Source organism: Eurypyga helias, unplaced genomic scaffold (assembly GCF_000690775.1).
Source record: "Eurypyga helias isolate BGI_N326 unplaced genomic scaffold, ASM69077v1 scaffold22411, whole genome shotgun sequence".
NCBI lineage: Eukaryota > Metazoa > Chordata > Aves > Eurypygiformes > Eurypygidae > Eurypyga > Eurypyga helias.
The window spans coordinates 1-22029 of NW_010229293.1; the positions used below are offsets into that span (position 1 = coordinate 1).

The 22029-nt window shown below is 38.3% G+C and overlaps 2 protein-coding genes across 2 annotated transcripts in view; one reads left to right on the forward strand and one right to left on the reverse strand.

Annotated features, from left to right (window-relative positions):
• Positions 1-261: 261 nt before the first annotated feature.
• SGOL1 (shugoshin-like 1 (S. pombe)) lies at positions 262-4487 on the forward strand. Its single transcript, XM_010160359.1, has 8 exons — positions 262-412; positions 500-696; positions 1053-1157; positions 1611-1675; positions 1836-1987; positions 2575-3435; positions 3939-4110; positions 4346-4487. Exons 1-8 carry the CDS (start codon positions 262-264, stop codon positions 4485-4487), a joined length of 1845 nt encoding a protein of 614 aa, XP_010158661.1.
• A 3511-nt stretch (positions 4488-7998) lies between these two features.
• KAT2B (K(lysine) acetyltransferase 2B) overlaps positions 7999-22029 on the reverse strand; it is a 38605-nt gene continuing 24574 nt past the window's right edge. The window contains exons 11-18 of the mRNA XM_010160360.1: positions 20599-20725; positions 17335-17445; positions 15628-15771; positions 12927-13041; positions 12173-12209; positions 11788-11851; positions 11606-11690; positions 7999-8575 (exon numbers count right to left, since the gene is read on the reverse strand). Coding sequence (XP_010158662.1) covers positions 8382-8575; positions 11606-11690; positions 11788-11851; positions 12173-12209; positions 12927-13041; positions 15628-15771; positions 17335-17445; positions 20599-20725 — 877 coding nt within the window. The 3' untranslated portion in view covers positions 7999-8381. The remainder of the gene's footprint in view (positions 8576-11605; positions 11691-11787; positions 11852-12172; positions 12210-12926; positions 13042-15627; positions 15772-17334; positions 17446-20598; positions 20726-22029) is intronic.

Genomic DNA, 22029 nt, shown 5'->3' on the forward strand with positions numbered 1-22029 from the left:
CCGCGGGCCGCTCTCCGCCGCGGACACGCTGCGGTTTGCCGTTGGGATAACCGGCGGTACTGCCGGGAGTCACGCCGCAGCTCCGGCCTGGGAAACGGCCGCAGCCGCCCGTCCCTGTGGTCTCCTCTGCGCGCGTACGCGCCTCACGAGGAACGTACGGGTAAAGCTTATTACTCTGTTCCTTTTCTTTTGGCCGTGGGGAGCATTGTGCAGCGCTATCTTAATGAGTTCTTTACTCTTGATGTTTTTTAAAGGTAGAAGATGGCTGAATGCTTGAAAAAGCCCTTCAAAGACAGTCTGGATGACATAAAAGAACGAATGAAAGAGAAAAGAAATCAGAAATGGATGCGGCTGGGTAAAAGTAGCCAGCCCTTTTTACCCTTTACAGCCACTGCAAAGGGCAAAAGAGCAAGTAAGATCCTTAAATATCTTAATAATTTTCATAACTTTTTTTTTTCTTTAAACCACCTCGAAATACTCACTCGCTGTTCTGTTGCAGCTAACAGCTCCATGCAAATGAAGAGCATCCAGGCCAACAACAGAGCTCTAGCTCTGGCTTTGCAAGAAGAAAAGATCAAACTGAGGGATGCCCAGGTTACCATTCTTCGTTTAAGGAGGGATTATCAAGATCTGAAGTTTCAGATGTTTGACTTGCAAAGAGCTCTTAGTTTTCAGCAAGCACAAAGGCTTGTTGAGGTATTTTTACTAATAACTTTATGATTTAGTGAAGCTGAACATTATAATCTGCACTAATCTGCTAATATATTTATGATCTTAAATGCTTTGTAAACAATTAACTTGATATATAGAACAACTTTTCTCATGTTTTTGCCTAACCCGGTTGTTAATGGCCTTTTTTTTTTTTTCCTGGTTACTCTTTCTTCCTTAACAGATTAAAATCTATCTACTGTGAATTTTAATTTTTTTATCATGGTTGAAGATACCTTCAGGTATCTTCAGGATTTAGTCATCTAACACCGCTAAGAAGTTATTATGTTGGTAGCTGATACTTCAGTATGACAGTAACTTATTTTCTGTCTTTTGTCCATTAGAATCAACTGTCATCCTTAAACGAGGTAATTTCAAAAGTTTCTCAGAACTTACTGGACTCGATCGATCTCCTTGGCCCAGCAAAGAATTTGTGTTCCATAGGTTTAGTAAGTACCTTTTCCTCTTGATGTGCAGGATTTCTGTTGATTCTTCCCCTGACTCCTTCCAGCATAGATGCACATAGTTTCTGAGGTCTGAGCCTTAGTTTGGACATATGGCTAATCCCACAGTTCCCAGTAAAACATGGGGCCCCAACTGTGGGGGTGTGTAGTAGGTTCTTGGTGGGACTGAGACTCTGCTACGAGATGGTAGGGGCACCCTGATATTCTGTACTTTTGCGTCTTGTTCCCTGTACTGTCCTCATGATTCCTTCCCCTGTCCGCTCTGTGTGATTGGGCTGGTGATGAAAGTGCTGACTTGCAGGAGCTGAGTACGTGAGATCCCACAGCACATTGTGTTAGCCAGCCAGAAGGAGTCAAGGGCCTCTGCCCCTTCTGTGGGTAACTTGGCTGTGGTCTGAAATGTATATATGGTCACAGTAAGCTTTATTTTGTTGACAGAATCAGAGAATGCTTTCTTCAGTTCTTGAAGGTAGTTCCAGTGTCGCAGAACAAACGCACTCAGTGTAAGTACCTCTTATTAATACCTACTTATATTTGAAAATTCTGTTACAGTAAGCTGAATTTTCTGACTGGAAAAAGGGAAGAAATGCAATGTAATCAAGTAGTTCATTGTCATACAATCTATTGCTATTCAGTAAATACTCTCTCTGGCATTATCTCTAGAGGAATTCTACAGTGTGCTATTGGAGACGATCAAGTACTTCCAAGTGGGATGGAGGCTGATAGTGATAGAAATGAGCTGGCTCATTCTGTGTCAACAATCTGCGAAGAACCTGACAATGCCACTTCCTTCATCAAAATAGTTCCAGACAAAGGTAACTAAATCCAAGTATCAGACATTGCTCTATTCTGAATCAGGGAAAAAAAAAGTGAGTAAATTTAAAATGTAATTACTGTTTTTGAATAATTAATTAATCAGGTAATTTTCCACTTACTATCATAAAAGTTAGATATTAATATTGGCAACTGGTAAACTTGTTGAATGAAGATTCCTAGGAAAATAGGGGAAGGATCTGAAAATTATTTCTTCTATATATCTGCATTCTTGTTTCAGTATCTACCAAGCAGCTCAAGAGAGTGAAGTCATCTTTAGTCAGGCATTATCACTTACAAAATCAACAGTTGCTAACAAAGCAAAATACTCTGAAAAATGAAGGACCTGTAGATAACCTTTCCAAATAGAACAGTTTAGAGGAAAAGCCTACTGTAGTATGCTGAACTGCTTTCTGTCTGGAAGCTGCATTAAACAGAGCTGATCTTGATTGCCAAATACGGGTTTATACAAATCTGCAGAGAAGATTCTAAGAATAGTCTTAATTTTTGACAGGTTCAGGATTTGCACAAAACCTTAACAGGTTGTTACTATTTAGCTTTAATACGACTCTTTCTCTTCAATTGCAAGGGCGAACATCTGATTTTCATCTGGATGACATAGGGTCAGAGCTAGAAGATGTTTCCTCAAGTGGAGAGGACAGATTTGGTAATACGTTACCAAAAAGTGTGTCCATCAGGCGCTGCCGTTCAGCGATGAGAAATCACTATGAGCTTTGCACTGGTGTCTTGGACCGTTCAGAAGCACCTGATTCAACAAGAGAACTTTCTAAACAGGATGAAATTAGACTGGAGGAAAGTCTAGAGAGGTGTGCTATAGAAAACATAAATTCAGATGTTTCTCAGTTGAATGAAAACAAGGTGGGTTCCAAGCCGGCATCGAGGCGGGCAGAGTCGGAAACTACGGAATTCAATTTAGACGATAATTCTGATCTTAAACATAAACAACGCGAGTGTAAAAGCAGAGATGACTCTCAAGTAAGGAGAGAGAAGCATTCAAAGAGAAAACTGGAATGGCCTAAAAGTACTTCAAAGCAAAGACCAAAACAAAGACAGCGTAAAGAGGCTTCCAAAGAAAAGCTGGATTTCTTAGGTGGCTCCAATGATGCTTACGACTTTCATTTTGAAGAGCGTGTCCATGTTACACCTTTTCGAACAAATAAGGTAAATGACACGGATACTGGAAAGGATGACAAAGACGACTCATCTGAAACGAATACCATCGAGTCGAGTGATATCGAAGAAGATTCAGATGACATCCTCTATGAGCCTTATAAGAGTAGATCAAAAAAAAGGAAGAGTTCAGTGGGCGAGACGGACATGTCGCCTGTCTGTGCAAGGCCAAGGTCCAAAAGATGTTTGGCGCAGCGTGAGCAGAAACTCCATAAGGAAAAAGAGACGGACAGCAATAAATCAAGTGACAGTTCTATTAGTAAGTGTAGAAATTGTTCTGAAATTGGCTTTGTTTCATTGAGAGAACTGCTGATGGGCTGTAGGCTTTTTGGCTTTTTTTAATAAATACAAACAGAATAATGTTCTGAAAGTCACTAGATTCATTATTCTGTCTACTTTTTCCCTCAGCCGAAATCTGAATTAAAGATATGATCTGTTTAAGAAAATGGTAACAATGAATTAATACTGTATTTTAGATATGTTTAAGTATGTAGTAAAGCTGAGGAAAAAGAGGAAAGCAAGCGTATAAGTTGAGAGAGAACTGGAGTAACAAATCACACTTTGCCTGGCACAGCTTACTGTTCATTTATTTTTCCAAATTAAAATCCTGAATAATTGTTGATCCTCTTAAGAATACCTAAGAGGAAAGATGGAGATAATAGTCAGAGCTGGGAGTTACCTTACATCTAACATGTTCATTGATATATTCTTTATAAGCTAGCTTGCCTGAATTGCATTAAAGCGTGCCTAATTTCTTCCCAGGGCAGCCTGCTGAGCCATCTCGTGGTCATCTTTGTGATGTTACCAATACTGCTTCGTTGCTCCCCAGCACCGGGAACGCAACTGTTACCCCAGAAGGTGAAGGACCACGATCTCCAAAACGCAAGCGAAGCTGCACTCTTAGTGTGAGCTACAAAGAGCCAAGTATTGCAGGGTAGGTGTCTTGCTTCCCAGTTTGATACCAAGTCCATGACATTCTATCCAATGGAGGATTTGAGGGGATTATTTAAATATTGGAAAGAAGTTCTTAACAAAACATTCAAAGAGAGGACTGATTTTAGTAGTATGAAATAATTAGTGTGAAATTAAACTTACTAGCTGAAAGTTAGTGTCTTAAGTGATGTGGGGAATAAAACTCAATTTTGCTGTTTTGGTGGGGTTTTTTACAGGAAACTGAGGAGAGGAGATCCATTTACAGATACAAATTTTCTGAATTCTCCAATTTTCAAGCAGAAGAGAGATGCTAAAGGCAGTTCTCTTCATAAAAAATCTCTGTCAAAATACAACGAGAAATTCATTGGTTGTTGCTGAGATGTCCAGTCACGACAGCAAAACCGTGTTCACTCCGTGAAGAAGGGACGTCTCTCATCCAGGAAACTGTTGTTGTGCAGTATGTTACACAAATACGCTGTTATTTCCATGCGTCTGGTACTAAGGACATAATAGTAAGGGGCTTTGGTTTTAACCCAGTGAGTTGTTTCTGATGATAGAGAAGACACAAGGCTACTTCTATAATCAAGGTGATGCCACGCAAACTCTGGGGGGAGGAGTGCATTGGAAATACCTGACGGAAAAGACAGTGACCATGAAACCAGGATGTATTGCCCTGCTTGATCTCAGTGGTTGGCAGAGATGAACTTCTGGCACTTCAGATCAAATTTATTTTTTTTAATCACGTTTGTACAGACCTGTTTTATGTAATAGTTGTAGTTTCACACTGAAGCTCTTAATAAACGTCTGTTCAGAAACAGTTTGGAGTTGGCTGGCGTTCTCTTTGAACAGCCTCCGTACTCGCTTCGAGGGTAGCGATGGCAGCAGTAGGCGTACTGCAAGCCCATGTACGCCTTCCCAGTCTTACGTGACCTAAGGATTGCTTGGGAACAAGAGTGCCAGTTTTAATTAGACTATGTAACTGGAGCTCTCAAAAGCAGCAATTTAGGGTTGGTTGGTACTGCTGAGAAGGCAAGTTACAATCAGCTTCCACGTGCTTTGCTCCAGTTGGAAGGTTGGTGAAGAGTGCTCTGCTTCCATGGAACGTCAGCTGCTAGCATGGAACTTTGTAAGAGCTCTGGCCCTGCTTTGCCAAGCAGCTTTGCCAGAAGACGATGGGCCACATCCGAACTGATGCTGTTTTGTCCCACAATAGGCTGGATGCTCGAGGAATGTTATGAATTGTTCAGCCGGGTTGCAAGGTTGCAAAATGCTCAAACTAGTTTTTCTTTACTCAAGAAACTCCTAAGTAGTATGAATGGACACGTGAATACAAAGAGAAAAGCTACATTTGACATAGATAATGGGAAAGTACAAAAGTTCAGGCTCCTTTGTGTTCCTGCTGGAATCTCTCCCTTTAATGAAAATGTGTGGTGTTAACTACTGTTCTACTGGTACCTTCTTACGTGACTCGAGATCTCCACAGTAATAATAAAAGCTGCTCTACTGAGGGTTAGGAAGTGTTCATTCACACTGCAGCCTTTGGATGTTGGAACTGCAACTTAACCTTCCATTTATATCCTAGAACTCTAGTTCTTGGCCTTGCCCCTCTTCCTTCTGAAACTCTAGTGCTATAGGAACTTGAGCAGTGATTTAGCTCCAGGTGTTCTCTTCTTTCAGCAAACCAACCTGTAACAGCTGTTACCGGGGATAGCAGAGCAGCCCAAGGCAGATGTCATGGGTCTGCGGGACTGTTTTGGGTTGAGGGAGCTTCAGGAAGTGTGCTTCCAGCACAGCTGCAGGAAGGAGGCTGAGTCTAGCTTGCCTCATCTCAATTGCTGTTCCTGCAAGTGCCCAGGAAAACAGGTAAGCCTCTGGACCACTGTCTGCATGCTTTCATGTGATGTGACACAGGGCTAAAGCTTAGTGGGAGGTTATTCTCTTCACATTCTCTACCTGCCTGTCAGGTGTTGGCCAGGGGTTTGTTTATGGTATGCAAAAACCCCAACACCTGAGTCCCGTGGTGGTATCCATGTGTATTCTTGAGCTGGACAGGAGTTTGCTGCTATGTACACTGTCTTGTGGTATTACTGTATATTGCATATTGAGTCTGGTAGACAAAAATGAGAAAATCTCACTTTGAGGTGAGAAATCAAAACTTTTGAACAGCTAAGTCAAGGAAGCGTTTGAGGTATGGAGGAGATGGGAGTAACAGCCCTGTAGTTAAGTTAGTATGAAGCTGGGAATGCGACTTGGAGCGGTCACGGCCTTCTGCGCTGAATTCTCAGCTGGGTTTAGCAGCCTGGCCTCCGTTAAACGCTCCCACTGAACTCGGAGGCTTTTGTGCTTTTTTGTGAGCGCACCTGGGAGACGCTCAGCTGTGAAATTGCTTCCGTATGCGTAACTGTAGTGCATGAACTAATTAATAAAGAGACGAAAATAGGTAGGGTTTTGTACATATATAATTTAAAACTATTCTGTACCAATACAATATATTAATTTTACAAATGTAAAGTTCATCAGCTGTTAAAGCATTTGCAAAACCACGTATCCTACTGTAACTTTATTGCACAGTATCTATGAAAATATTAATTCTTAAATTAGAAAACAAATGTTTCAATATAGAAGAGACAATCTGATTGAAAGACAATAAGAAAATCTACTCTGAAAATAACAAAATTTCACAGGATACCAAGCTTAACAGGTGCATCTGTAGGCCCAATCTACAAAACAGGATTATAGCATCCAGTACTGGCTATTTAAAAAAAAAAAAAAATACTCACTGTACCTTTGTTATAGATCCAAACGTAGGTCAGACTAATCTCATACAAAACACTATGGCAAGTCTAGTGCTAACATTCTGAACACCTTGTGTACCACATTTACTACCTCCAGGTAGTTCCCGACACCAACTTGCTGAATCAACTTGCGATTTAACATTGCACAGGCATTTTGCAGGAATATATTCTTTGACACAGCACAGGATTATTTTTTTTTTTTAATTTCAGTCTTATAACTACTGAATTTTACCAGTGTAACATCTGTAAATATAAAACACCAAGAATGAAAGTTAAATCCGTTTTTCACAAAAACAATTATAATTTACAGTTACAAAGTCTAATTAGAAAATGTCAAGTGACAACTTTTTTTGGCCTGTACTGATCTCCATTAGGTAGTTAGGTGTACCTCTTAAATGTAGTGTAAGCAGCAAAATATATATAATATATATATAAGTGCTCAATTTGATATACTGCCATGAGTTGTAAAATGTTAATACGTTCCTGGGTCTAAATAATCACAGTTAATAAGCATTTACAATAAAGCTTGGTAGAAAATCCAGTTTACCACAGAGCCAAGTATATAAGCTAGAAGCTGTCATATGTCGACTTCTTTTGTGTACCATAGTCTTCTCTCTGATGAATAACCCAAAGAATTTATTGGTGAAGGGTAGTAAAGAGGGTGGATCATGAAGTCCATCAAAACCTTAACTCTACTAAGCCAACTGAAATTGTCTAGTATATGTGAATCAGATACTCTGAAGTTACTCTGGGTACTTATGTCCTGCATAAGCCAAGTCACTATGACATTACACATCTAGCCAGATACTTACTTTTCTTTTTTTTTTTTTTTTTAAATAGTGGTTACGAGATTACAATTTTCAGGTAAAATATTTATCAAAACCCAAAATGAATAGAAAAACTTGCATCTATCAAAGATTACAGGCAGTCCTTTTTTCCGAACTGGCTGCTCATCTCTCACAGCTTCTCAACCAGCTGAGTGTTTCTTTTAAAAAATAACATCTTATAAAAAGATTCTACAAAGAAACAAGTGTTTCAGAACCCCCTCACCCAAACTGTTGTTTTCCCTTATTGTTTTCTTTTTTACTGGAAAAAAAATAATAAAACTTTATCAAATAGGTACTGCATTAGGTAAGCTATAGCATCTGTTGTCTGGGAATTTTCTTCGTATTCCCAAACATGTGCAATTTCCCACATGTTTTGTGGGTTTCTGAGGCTGTAGCTGATAAACTTACTAAGAATATATGGTCATGGGCACACAAAAGAAATTTCCCATAATTAAATACATTATAAAGCATTTTAATAAAATAATTTTTGTAACTTCAGTATAATACATGTTTGCAAAACTAAAAGGGTTTTTAAAAGTGCTAAGTATTAAACAGAAGTTTCTTGAAACCTTAAAGTCCCACAACTCAGATATCTAACAGCTCCCCTGCCCATAAAGTCGGTACACTGTTTGGTTGCAAAAAAGACAGTGTCACTTGTCAATTAATCCAGCTTCTTTAATTTTTGTGTAGAAGAATTTCTCCAGTATATTGGCACATTTGTAGTATTCACTCTCGGGGGGGTTGTACTCTCTGCAATTTGTAAAGACTCGCTGCAAGTCTGCCATGAATAATTTCTTAGACACGTAGTACCTATTCTTGAGTCGCTCGCTCATTGTTTTGAGATCTGTACAGGAGAAAAATAGATTAACAGCGTTGGATTCAAATACTCTACGTATGCAATATCCCTTCAGACTGATTTGCCATTTAACATGAACAGGTAAGGCTAAGATTTGGAATTCCTAATTGCCTTCATCTAAGGTGCCGTCCCTTTTTTAGTTTCAACAGCACCTGAGCCCCTGGAACTAAGCAGTATTTCACATCTTTTTTCTTCTTTAAGAGATAAAAGCATCATTCTTTTGCATGCTCACAGGTGTTTTCTGTGGCTCTTAGGTGTCCCTCGAACACCTAAGGTAACTCTCCTCGAACTCCTCTGTGAGGCAAAGCTGTTGTCAGCTCTGCTGGAGGAGGCCTTAGGAATGTATAAGCAAAGAATACAAGCATCACAAAACATGTATGTTAACCTAAAATCCCCACACTTCTAGAGAATATTGTCCCCACAGCAGAGAAGAGGTCTATACTACAAGCAGTACTTGCAGCTTTGGAAAAAGATTAAATTTGTTCCACACACTACCTATATTTTAATTACGTCTTCTAAGTTTATGGCTATGTATCCCTTTTTAAGTCATGTGAGAACAGATCTCTCCTGCTTTCAACGCATCATGCAAAACCTTTACTTACAGAACATTCTTTAAGAAATGTTTTCCTTTATACTAAAACCAGTCATCCATAAAATATGTCAATCATCTCCATCTTCTCCACACAGTCACTTTTCCAGTAATGCTTATCAGGCATTTAAAAGTTTCATCTACATTACAAGTGTTCTAGGAGTGAGCACAGGAACAGAAGTGGTGGGAGGTGTGCTGGATGCCTTGGCTTTTCTCGCCCCAGATATCTAACAACAGTTTCTTTAGCAATGCTTGAGGCAGGCTTCAGCAGCACCTTCGTGAAACCATAACAAACAGCTGAAATGGAGAGGACTGACTGCCAACAAGCACTGCAGGGAAAGCAGGGACCTAAGACCTCCAATGCAAAGAATTAAACCTTAAAACTTAGATTTAAAAACACAAATGTGGGTATTTTTGTTTGGGTTTTGTTGTTTCGTGTTTTTTTAAGGGAGATTTGACTTAAACCCTGTCAAATTGGTAAAAGAGGGTTATTTAAGAAAAGTGTGATGGATGCTCTGAAATACCTCTTCCAGCAATACCTAACTTTGCAAAAGCAAAGGCTCATTCAGCTCCCATTAAGTCTGAAATTTAGGTGCCTACATCTAGAGTAGATATCCATAGTCTAATTAGAGTGTCCAACTGAGAAGGCTTTTCAGCTCACCCTAATGCAAACATTGACTGGCTGGTCAGTTAAACTGTTCTCCTCTGAAAGTTTGGCTTAATCTGTCACTCAGACATACAGCCTATGTGTTGCAGATGGAAAAAAAAAAAAAAGGCAACAGTATTTCTTGAACATAAGTAGCTGAAAGAGCAGTTAAAACAGGAGGAAAACCACATTTATACATGAGAACTGACCTTAGGAGGTAGTAACAAACCCTACAGCCATACTTCTCAAATACTGTACTATTGTCTGTATGCAAGCGTAAAGACAAATAATGTATGTTGTATGTGATGGCATAAGAAAAGACCATGATGCTTCTTTATAATCAAAATTATGTCTGAGCGATTTTTGTATAGTATCAGCACACCAGCAGTCAGAGCAGAAAGCAAGCAGAAGCTGATCATGAATCAAAAAAGCGGTTTAGTGGTGCTGGATTCCTTAGCTGTAAAAGCAAACCAAAGACCTCAGCGTAATCCTAAAATGAGAGCTGCTGCCCCCACCTCCCATGTCATATATCTGAACAAGGAAAAGACAAGCAACATTCCTACTTTGGGTCTGCCAACCCAAGGAGCAAGTTCTTTGTAACCACTGTTCAAATTAACCAGCAATCTAGATCTAGCTTCTGCTCAGAAAAGCAGATGGAGAAAACTCTGCCACGGGAGGGTGTCAACATTCTTTTTCTTCATTATTAGAAAATACATTTGTGTCAGGGATACAGGAGGCAGACTCCTGTTTTAGAAAGAACACATATATTTGCTATTTGGAAGCAATGAGTTTAATATAAAAAAATCATTAAGCCAAATCAGTATACGCAGTCTAGGAGCCTATGCAAAGCAACATGAACAAACACCTTCATTCTCTGAGAAACTGATTGATAGTAGCCTGCAATGAACTTGTATTTCACTCCCTAATAACATTACAAGGTACAGAAACTGTAATCAGGAAGATGGAGGTGAGTATTGCATAAACAATGAAGTAGGAGAAGGAGTAGTAGCAGGATTCAGTTTTAAATACAAATCAAAACAAGCATCTGTTTAGAATCATCATTGAAATTATATGACCCAGAAGTCAAAAGCAAAGAAAAACATTATTAGCAGTTGTGTACTTCCCTTTGCAAGTAATCCTGAACAAACAATAGCTTCATGATTAAAACAAACAAACCAACCAACCCCCAACAACACACACCCTGGGCAACCTTGGCAGATCTAAAACACAAAGATAAAAGTTACTTTACAATCAGTTGCATAAAGCATTTTCCTAAACTTAAATTGGAGCAAACCGTTGAGACTTAATTAGAAAACCCTGGTACATCTGAAAAGGTTTTCTCTATGTGATTTAGAAAGCTTAAATCTCTTTTTCAAAGCAATTCAAAATGCTCAGGTGTTCCTGAAAGTCTGCCTGGAGATTTTTTAAAATACCCGTAGGATCTGCAACGCCCAGCTACCACACACAAGAACATACCCATACCGCTCACGTAAACCAGCCACGAAAGTTCCTAGCTGACTGCACTGTTTAAGAGCCCCTTGATAAGGCTCTCTAGGGCATACGAAGACTTCACACGTATACACTACAGATGCTTCACAAAGGTCACAAAGCAGTCAAATTCCAAACGACAGCATTGTGCTCTTGACACTTCAGAGCTGCAAGCTATTCAGCTGCAAGTAATACATATCTTTTAACATAAAACAATCAGATTATAATTTATCTGCTAATTCTCCAGCTATAAAGATTTTTAAACTCTAAACTTAAAAAATTTTAATGGCATTACCCATGGGAAACCTTATAACTTCATAATATCCAGGAGCTTCTGTTCTCTTCACAGGTTCCATGAAGGGCCAAGCGCTTTGATGGCTCTTTGGTAAAGAAAAAAGTAAGGTATCTAATACGGAAACTCTATATTGAAAATCATTTAAAAATCTTTACAGGAGGTAAACTAGAACTAGCACTCACCTTCACCTGCTGCAGGATGGTTTTTAACGTGCTGTAAAGTTGATCTGGATCTTTGGACTCCTTACTTGAAAGAAAATATGAATACCAAAAGGTTAGCTCGAATCCTTTATCTTCATTCCTATGACATACATCTTACATCAAAGCAACTCCAAAGTTTCAAGTAATTTATGGAAGAAATCACATTTGAAACAAACAAACACACAAAACACACCACCAACCCCCAAAAAAACCCCCAACAATGAAACCCACTTAAGAAGTACTCCCTTGCAGATTATTTATCAGTTTTCCAAAGGATAGAAGGGAATACCAAATGGCATTGTTTAAAGACTTCTTCTCCCAAGGAATCTCCAAACTGCCTCGTTATTTTACTTCGTGCAGCACTCACCCTCTTTCTTTTCCACTTGGTTTCCAGCCAGTCTCTCCTGTACACCAACAACATGAGAGATTACATGGGAACTACAGTAGGTCAAAACATTAACTCAGTTATTGCAACTTTAAAAAGATAAGCCGTTTCAGCACTCCTGCAGTAAAATGGGTTTGTTTTAATAACAAACCTAATCCTAATAAAAACGTAACCATCTAGCCTACAGCCCCCAATTTCCCCCAATGCTGAAAAGAATCTAAAATATTCCAACATAAAACACATCTTTTCAGAATTCAATACATATTTTACCACCACCTCTGTAATGATGTCAAAGTTATTCAATTTGATTCCCTATGGACAGAGAATAACTTGCAGAAAAGCACAGTTGAAAAAAATCCCCCAAAAGATGATACTTAAATGTTCTAAATCTATTTTCTCCTGCAAGTCCTTGTTTAGCACAGAACACATCCTCGTACAGGAGCACAGTGCCAAAGGGAAATTGCTGACCAGACTGTGACACAAATCAAAGAGAGATCACATATAAATACAATTACACACGAGGACATGAAAGAGCATCAGCCTGGGATGCCTTGGGAAAGTCCCGAAGACAGCAATTGTACTGGAAACACAACAATCTTCACAGAAATCAAATTAACAGACCAACACAATTACATTTTAATAAAAAAGAAATACATGACTACATAAGTATTTTTAGTCTTGGACCCTTCTTGGGCTGTTCTGTTTCTGTTCTACATTAGAAGAGGTTGATACATACTAATTCCAGGAATGCTTTCGATAGGAATCTGCCGTACTCCATCTTTGAAGCAAGAAAGGCCAGGATAAACTTTTCGTATCTGAGCTTGTTTCCTTTCTATGAGTTTTTTAATGATCTGTAATAAAAAAAAAGCAGAGAAACCCAAAAACAATTATTTGCTCAAAAGTAACCCAGAGGATTAATGCAAAACTGTAATGAACAGAAACATTCTGGCTTCCTAATCTTATGGTCCTTATAGATTCCCTGGAGCTGGTAACAGGCGTGAGCCACCTGGCCGAACACTTATTCTGCAGATGAGACTACTGAGTCTCTCAGCTGCCTATTTAGACACAAAGACCTAAATTACCTCAATTCCAAGTAATTTGCTTTGGTGCTCTTGAGACACACTTAGACTCTCACCTAATCTTTGTGTGTCCTGAATATGCCACTTTCATATGCCTTACTTCATAACTGGGAGCAAACAAATGTGCATTCAGACCACCACCGTTTGAGGGACTATTTTCTTTGGAAACAATAAAAACAGATATATTTTTATTTTTAATGAGCTTCATTTCCCCCCTACATAGTATGTTCTCTCAAGAGGAAAAGAAAAAAATTAAAAAATCAGACTTTCAATAGAGGTTACACATAAGATAAATACTGTATACAACAGCATCATGGTATAACATCAAAATACTTCAAACTAATAGTTAAATCCACCTAAAACCCGTCTTATAATTTAGGAACTAGTGGCTCTTCCTGATTAAAACAAGCTGTTCAATCAGTAATACTGATTACTCACAATTTAACACATCACAAAATTGCATAAAAGGATTTTTCATATTTTTCAGAATAACTGTAAATAAGCTACAAATCAGGGAGTGTAAATTCACAAATGATGGTGTGTGACCGGTACCCAGTATCTGGTGACATGGTCTTAGCAGCAATGGAGCATGCACTCTAATTCTTTAAATAAAAGCTTAGATCCTGTGAAAAGCTTCACTTCTAAAAGGACAGGACTAGAAAAGTCTGATGTCCAGTACTGGTCAATACCAGCTGCAAACCAAATCAGTACGTAATCCATGCTGTCAACCGTCAAAATTCTACTTATGTCCAGTCATCATCTTCACTGCTTTTGATTGAAGCAGACAAGCGAAGATTCTTCATACAGCTGCAGATTAAGAGCGCTATTTCTAAATTTCCTTGCAACAGGGAGAATAAAAAGACTAATCTGTGTTTTGAGTGTTAAACTGGCAATCCTAAAATGCACTTCCAAAGTGCAAAGTCCAAGAATATATATTTATTCTTGGAGAAGATACACAGCAGCACAGATAAGGGTATAACAGCAGCTTTCTTTCTAATAATGGTAAACATGAGATGTCTGGAGGACAAAGGCACTTTTCATCTCCAGGTGGAGTGTCTCCCAGTGCTTTGGAACAATATGGACATCCCACCAAACTAGAGTCTGCGGAACGCAAAACAACATAGTTGTTAGGAAGTCCCAGAGCCAAAACCTTAAAGACTAACTTTCTGGAAGTGACATGTTGATGGTTTGGGCCTAGAACTGTATTACTGCAGTTAAGGATACCTGAGATGTAACAGGCTACAAGAGACATGTCCGGTACCCACCCACCCTGACAACATCCCATCCCTGGGGGCGAAGGTGACAGGTCCAGCAGTAGCCCAGGATCTGAAGAGTAACCCAACCAAGGAGAAATGAAAGAGAAAAAATAATTATCTATGTTGTATGAGCATATGAAAACTTTCCCAATGAGCAAAGTTATTTCACAGCACTCAGATATTGTCTTTCTTTCTGCAAGCATGGGCCAAATAGAACTATTGGACGGAAAACAATTGTTCCATAAAGAAGCATTTTAACAAAATACAAAAGTCAAGAGATTTGACCAACCTTGAAAGAGCAAATTATCCTTGTAATTTGTACTTCTCCAAAAATCCAGGAAGGTGTTTAAACACAGCTGGAAACATCTTAATTATTTTGCTAATAAACAGCCTTATTTTATGGAATATTATTATGGACTAAATAAAGAATATCTCACATAAACTCCAAAGAGGAGCAGCTTGGAATTTAACACAGCCCACCCTTCATTTGTATATTAAAACAGTAGCAGAAAAAATAATCCTCTTTCTTTCAAGTGAAACACAGTACATGCCGTACAAACACTCCATTCAAAAGTCACTCTAATGAACACAACTGTTCAGGGGGTGAGGGGAGAGAAAAAAAGTGACAGTACTGCAGGGGGGGGCGGGGAATCTATCTCAAGAGTTTGCTTAGTCATCAACTATCACAAAACTTAGGCATAAAATGCTGCTCAAAATAACAGTACTTTTCAACACTTCTGTTTTCGTACAGTTATTAAGGTAGAATTTAATGCTTTAACTGCAAAATTATGGCACCGGGCCTTGAAGAGAAGGATTAACTAATATAAGTATATATTCCAATATTTTAAGCACCAAAGCAAAGAAGCAAGCTCTAACCTGGCATTAAATGAATTAGAATCACAGAATGGTTTGGGTTGGAAGGGACATTAAAGATCACCTAGTTCCAACTCCCCTGCCATGGGCAGGGACACCTTCCACTAGACCAGGTTGCTCAAAGCCTCATCCAGCCTGTCCTGGATGCTTCTAATCCATTAGCCTGGCCTGAATTGTTTCTAAACATCTGAAAAGATTATAGTGTTCAGTGTTTCATTTCAACCTTTACCTCTTTTTGCTTTTTAATGATGACAGAAAATTCTGTGTAGGGGATCCTCGGATTTAATTCACATCCCATTAATGTAGCACCCTCATAATCTTTGATGTAGCCAACATATTTTGCTTTTGGTACTTTGATATCTTTGGAGAAACCCTGAAGAAGAAAAAACACTCAAGTTGTCATGATTCCATTTTCCTTTTATATTTATTTTAACTGAAATGCTATAATGATTTAGAACCAAAATCATCATAATGTTAAAATACAGACAAAACAATGGAAAGAGTTATAGACCATGGTTCATAGTGTTGCAAACACCTTCTCATGGGAGTCACTTCATACAAGAATAGTTAACTGCTTATATGTATAGGAAAAGAAGGAAGATGGAAGAAAACATTTTTACTGTGGACAAATTCCCTGGATTTTTAAAAAAATTGCTATTTTAATATTAAAGGATGCCAGCCCTGTATTCTTTAGTCAAGGAAGGTTGCTGTTGAAGTCGATGAGGTGACAGTAATTTTATAGGCAGAAAAAACAGTTGGGTTTTTTTTTTACTTTTGTATTTCAAGTGAAAAAATAAGCTAACAAATCCTATGAAAAGTTCCAAAGTTATACTACAGTCTTCATATATTTCAAAAGTTAATTGAAAAACAAACCATAAAAGAATTAACCAAGACAATAAAAAGCAGTGTAGGACTGTCACTTTGGCTGCATTTTATTCTTCTGTTACAGTGGTATCTATGAAACCGCAGTAAAAATCAGGGACCCAACCAGGACATCTGCCTCACAATTTACCATCAAGGGCTTCAGACTTTGAAGGAGACTGAGCACCTTCAAACGGGGGATGAGACATTTCAGATGTGAAAAGGGACTGCACAGATCGGACAGCAGGATCACAAGCCCAGCTTTTATTCATTTTGAATGTGTGACAATCTAACTGTATCAGTTTTATTACAGAATCATGGAACAGCGGAGGTTGGAAGGGACTTAAGGAGGGCATCTAGCTCCATCCCTGCTCAGAGCAGGTCTCATCAGATCTGGCTACTCAAGGCCATGTCCAGTCTTGAAGACTGCAAAGGACAGTTTCCACAAAGTCTCTGAGCAACATTTTCCAGTGTTTCACCACACTTAGACAGGAGGATAAAAAAGAGAAAAATTTCCTTCTATCTACTTGCCATTTCCCGTGATCCAACTTGTGTCTGTTGCCTCTATTGCTGTACATCTCTGAAAATAGCCTGACTCCATCTTTGTTCTATCGTCTGACCAGATGGTTGACTCAGACTTGATAGATTAAATAGATCTGACAGATTAGACATCACAATCTTTCCTGAACTTGAACTTCATGCTTCAAATCAAGAGGAGCTGTGAGCACAGGTCAGGTAAGTTCTAGTCTGCCACAGGTATGTCTGCTCCTCCTTTACACTTCTTACAGAATCAGTGAAGGAATTGAATGAACGAAGCAGCAGCCAAGCCACATTCAACAGTTTTTTAGACTTGACAAATCACAGGCTAATACTGTACACCTCTCTTCAGATGATTTCACCAAAGTAAAATGCATTATAGGCCAGTGTAATTAGACAAGATGAACACAGAGCACATTTTATAGATAAAAAATACACACAAAATTGCACTATGCATTTTATCCAACTACTTTGCCATGTTTAGTTGTTAAGTTCATCACTGCTAGATGTTAACTTCTTGTACCAAACACTGACTTACTTGTTTTTTGAAGTAGCCAATAGCATATTCATCTGCATACGTGAGGAAGTTGAGAATGTTGTGTTTGATGTGGTACTCCTTCAGATGATTCATTAGGTGAGTCCCATAACCCTGTGTGAAACGTGTGAGGAAAAAGCCATTACAAAGACTTCGGGAGCTGCACGTATTAGAAACTGTGGACTGGGGGTTACTACAGACTGTTTTTCAAAATGCAGTCTTTCCTCTAGATCCTTTTTAAAGTTTTTCTCATAAGTAACTCGGTGAGGCATACTCAAGATCAAACTGGTTTCAGCCTTATAAGGGTATCTTTGTGACCGAAGGGGGAACACAAACTAACACAGTTTCTGGTGTTTGATTCACTTTTAATCTAAAGAAGGTCAAAACCTAGACTCTCTCTAGGGGTAAAGAATAGCTCTGAAGAGGTACATTGTCCTGGAAGTTGTAATTCAAGGTGCACACATTATTTTTTTTTCTTTTTAATGTATTTTAAATATCAACTATTAATAGTCACATATTTCACCAATAAGAAAACTACATATATTGCAGTAATAGGGCATCCTTTCTTAGCCATATGACTTCAAAACTGCAAAGCAGTAAGAATACGAAACGACCCCTTCCAGAGGAACCCGCTTTGAGACGAGATCTCTGGTTTACTGTGGATTGTGCACCTGTAGCAAAAACAGCCTCTGCCTCAAAGGATTTATAATCTGAATTTATCATACGGCACAAAAGGGAATAATGAAACAGTTATTACCATAATAAGCAGTAGAAAATTATTAAGTCCAAAATCAAATAAATAGCTATGCCTTCTGACTGCACACAGGAATAATTTCCATTTTCATTCAACCCCGAAGTAAACAAAAGGTTCCATTTATTCACATTTCCAAGTAAGCTACAATCTTCCCTTTCTGCTGTGAGATGAAATGTGAAATAGACAGGAAAGCCCATAATAATATGCTGTTCCTGCATGTGTTCCAATTTTAACATCCTTGAGACCAACTGGACACTTACAGAAATATCAATGGAATCATTTTGGGTACTCTGTCCTTGAGAACTGGGGAAATTTTTACTTATGTACATAAGACAGAAAAACAAATTAGAAAATATATATTAATATATATTTCTGATTAATTCACAATTTAACTGCCTCAAACATGGAAATAGCCAGATAAAAGCAATTTAGGTAAGTGCTGAAGTTCAATACAAAAAATTTAGTAGTGACACATTATTTTCATATCCTATTAATCTAGGTACAAAATTTGCGCGTTAGTCCTTCCTTTCCAGTTAGCATTTGGAGCATCTAGCAGTATTCAGACCTCATACTCGAAATTAAGACCTCATATGTGTAAAAGTAAGTATTTCTGAAGTTGAGGAAGCTCTTAAAGCCATATGTTCTGGTTAAAGTGGCACACATCATGCATGGCATCAAATACAAAGAAGTGGTTTGATGACATGTTAAGTGGTACAGCATTTCTTAGAACTCAGTAGTGTTCAAGGTAACAGAGACTTTCTAAGTGCAAATCTGAATTCTCAAATTCTTTGAAGAGCACAAAAACTCTGAACCAAAATTTTAATGAAAAATGTTTTCCTTAAATGCAAGCTAGCAGTACGTGAGCTAGCCAAGCTCCTCACTTCCCTTCTCATCAGCAGGGTGAAAGGAACAGTGTTTGAGACTGACATTTTATTTACATTACAATTAATTCCAGTAATTCCAAAGCATCTAATCTCTGACAAAAAATGTCAAGCTTTTGTCTCAAAAAAATTCCAGCAATGATGGTAATTACTTCAAACACTTTCTGCTGCCTTATTATTTTCAACCATCACAGGATTTATTCATTCTTTCAAACACTTGCCAAAGTCTAACAATCCTAAAAGGAAAATAAGCCATGTACAGTAAAATTTAGAATAATTTTGTAACATGGGATCTCAAAAACAATTCAACTTTTAAGTATCAAATATAAAGGAAAACAGTACCCCTATTTCTTACTCCAGCCTCAAACTGAATTAAAATAGGAATTTTTTTTTCCCAAAAGTAGGCAGTTCACACGTGTGAACATTTAGTTTTTCTCAGTTACCTGCTGGTAGGGGTCACCCTACTCCAATAGGAATGTGGGAAGGTAAATTTTCAGACATAGTCAACTGATACAGCGAGGCACCCAGAGGGTAACAGAAGAAATTGTGTGTAATGTCTGCACACACTGAACTCAGGAGGCACACTGATGGGTCAGACTTATTTGCTCTATTATATTCTGAAAAGTTATTTCTAGAAAATCACAGCGTACCTTTAGCAGCCTAAATTGTGTAGTGCAGAAGGTTGTTTTAGTAGAATGAAAACACCTTTTATGAATTAGTCAAGCTTAGAATAAACATAACTTAAGCATACTTAAGCTACTTTTAGGACAGGCCATTGCTAAGTGCAGGGGAATGTTCCTCTCTAACACCACAGCTGAGTAAAATCAAATATAACCCAAGCACTCACAGTTGTCACAGGCTTTCAATCCCACTGTGTTACCCTTTCACACCCAGAGCTCTTCCCTTCAAAACAGGGCACACAGTTTCTGTATGTTCAACTGCTGCAAACTCTGAATTAACCCGGTATCTCAGCTCTAACAATTTCAACTGGAAAACATAAAGCCACAGTACCACCTAAAGGCAAAATCTTGAATCACATGGTCATAGATCTACCTGTAGTTCCCAGGAAAGCTGCAGGAACCTCCTGTATTCATAGTGCTCTATATTCTTCCAACACAGCCACTAATTCTCAACACTCAGAGAACATTTTGTGAAATTAACTCAGAAAGATGCTTATTTTGAGATGCAAAACTATACCTTTTTTTTTTTTGTTATATATCTCATTTCCATTGAAGTCTTGTAACACCACAAAGTGATTGAACACAAATTACTGTCACGCAAAAGCAATACTTCAGCCACCCATGAGGTGTTACATTACACAGAGAGGCAATTGCTGGAGACAGAGGAGTCAACAGTCCAAGATTGTGAGACTCTTGGCCACTACTGTTGTGTTGAGAAAGATTTTATTTATTTAATTCATTACAAGTAATCCTCCTATTATGCTGATGATTCTAAAACTGCACATTTGTTTAGCTTTTGTGTATTATATTCAGAATCACCATATCCTTCAAACTTTATTTCTGTTTGGCAACTCAGCAATACATTCAACGTGACTAACAAAATCAGGAGCATATGCAGTAGTGAATGGGACTCAAATACATTTAATAAACTCTAGCAGAGAATTCTTTTTACCTTGACTTGTTCATTAGAAGTCACAGCACAGAAAACAATCTCCGTAAATCCTTGGGAGGGGAACATCCGAAAGCAGATACCACCGATAACACGACCATCTTTTATTAATGCAAGAGTCTTGTGTTTCCTGAGTAGATAAAAATAACAGTCATTTTAATTCATGTACATAAAGTGTCATTATCTTCCTTTTTTCAGGAACTTGATTCACTTATTTCCATGATGCTAATGAAATTGTATATGCCTCTGTTAAGTTACCTGCTTGTATCTACAGAAGAGTTGATATTTTAACATCATGCTTTGAATTTACCATAAAATTCATCATTTATGCAGCAAGTTCCTGGCCTTGCCAAATACTCCTAGATACTAGGGTATTGCCCAATAAATAAGAGTTGTAGTGCTTTCATTGAATCTACTGCTGACAGTTATGTCATCATGCAGCGGTCAGGATGATTTTACCCTGAGTAAATTAGAAATTAATGCAGTTACAGGACAGGAAGTCCTTTCTAAATTATTCCTGTTTCCTTGCATGCACTCTCTATAGCTAAGCTGTCAGTTTCAAATGCAGCTGATGAAGTAAGGAATGATATTTCTTCTTTCTAATCACCCACTCCTAGTGGAATCAAGACCAGAACAAATTCCATTTCTGTTGCACTTATATTGACTACCAGGAAAGATACAACAAAGTGCAATCTGAACTCCTGTGTCAAGGATTAAGAATTTTACTGTAATCTTCAAGGCCTGGCAGGATTTACACTGCACTTGTTCTCCACATTATTCAATACATGGTATCATATATGTTGTATAAAAAATGAATTAAATTTACAGATGATATCCTTTTTGGGGGAAAGGTTGCTGCTGGGCCCCTACCAATAAAAGGTAGTCTGAAGAGTAGTGTGCCTCAATTGAAGGAGATTGTATATGTTCTTCTTTTTCTTGTACTTATTTTGATCGGTTTTATTTGTGGAATGAGAGCAGCAATGCGGTAGCTTGTGCTTTTAATTTTGTTTACTCATGTTTGAGGTTTTTAACAATGATATTTAGTAAGGATGGCCATTTCAGAAAAAAACAAACAAACAAAACCAACATTAAAGGCGATAAGTAAGGTAATAGCTGAAAGAAATTTGGGAAGAGAACTGTTGGACCTCAGTATCTCACACCTGATGTAGATTTGTGAGTACCTACTACTCAGTGTAGGTCTCCAGTGTGTGTCCCTGGAGATTCATGGCACATGCTGGGGTACTCCAAGCTGTCCAGGCAACGTGCTTCGCTTTCTCTGAGTCAAGCGTTTGCCTCAGACACATAAAGGAGAGCACTTTCTTGCTGTAGCAATACCCATACCTCTTTCTCAAGCAGACACTGCTCTCCAGACAGATATCTATCCTGAAGAGCACTTAAACTACCAGCACTTTTGCTCAGCCTACTACTCTTTCC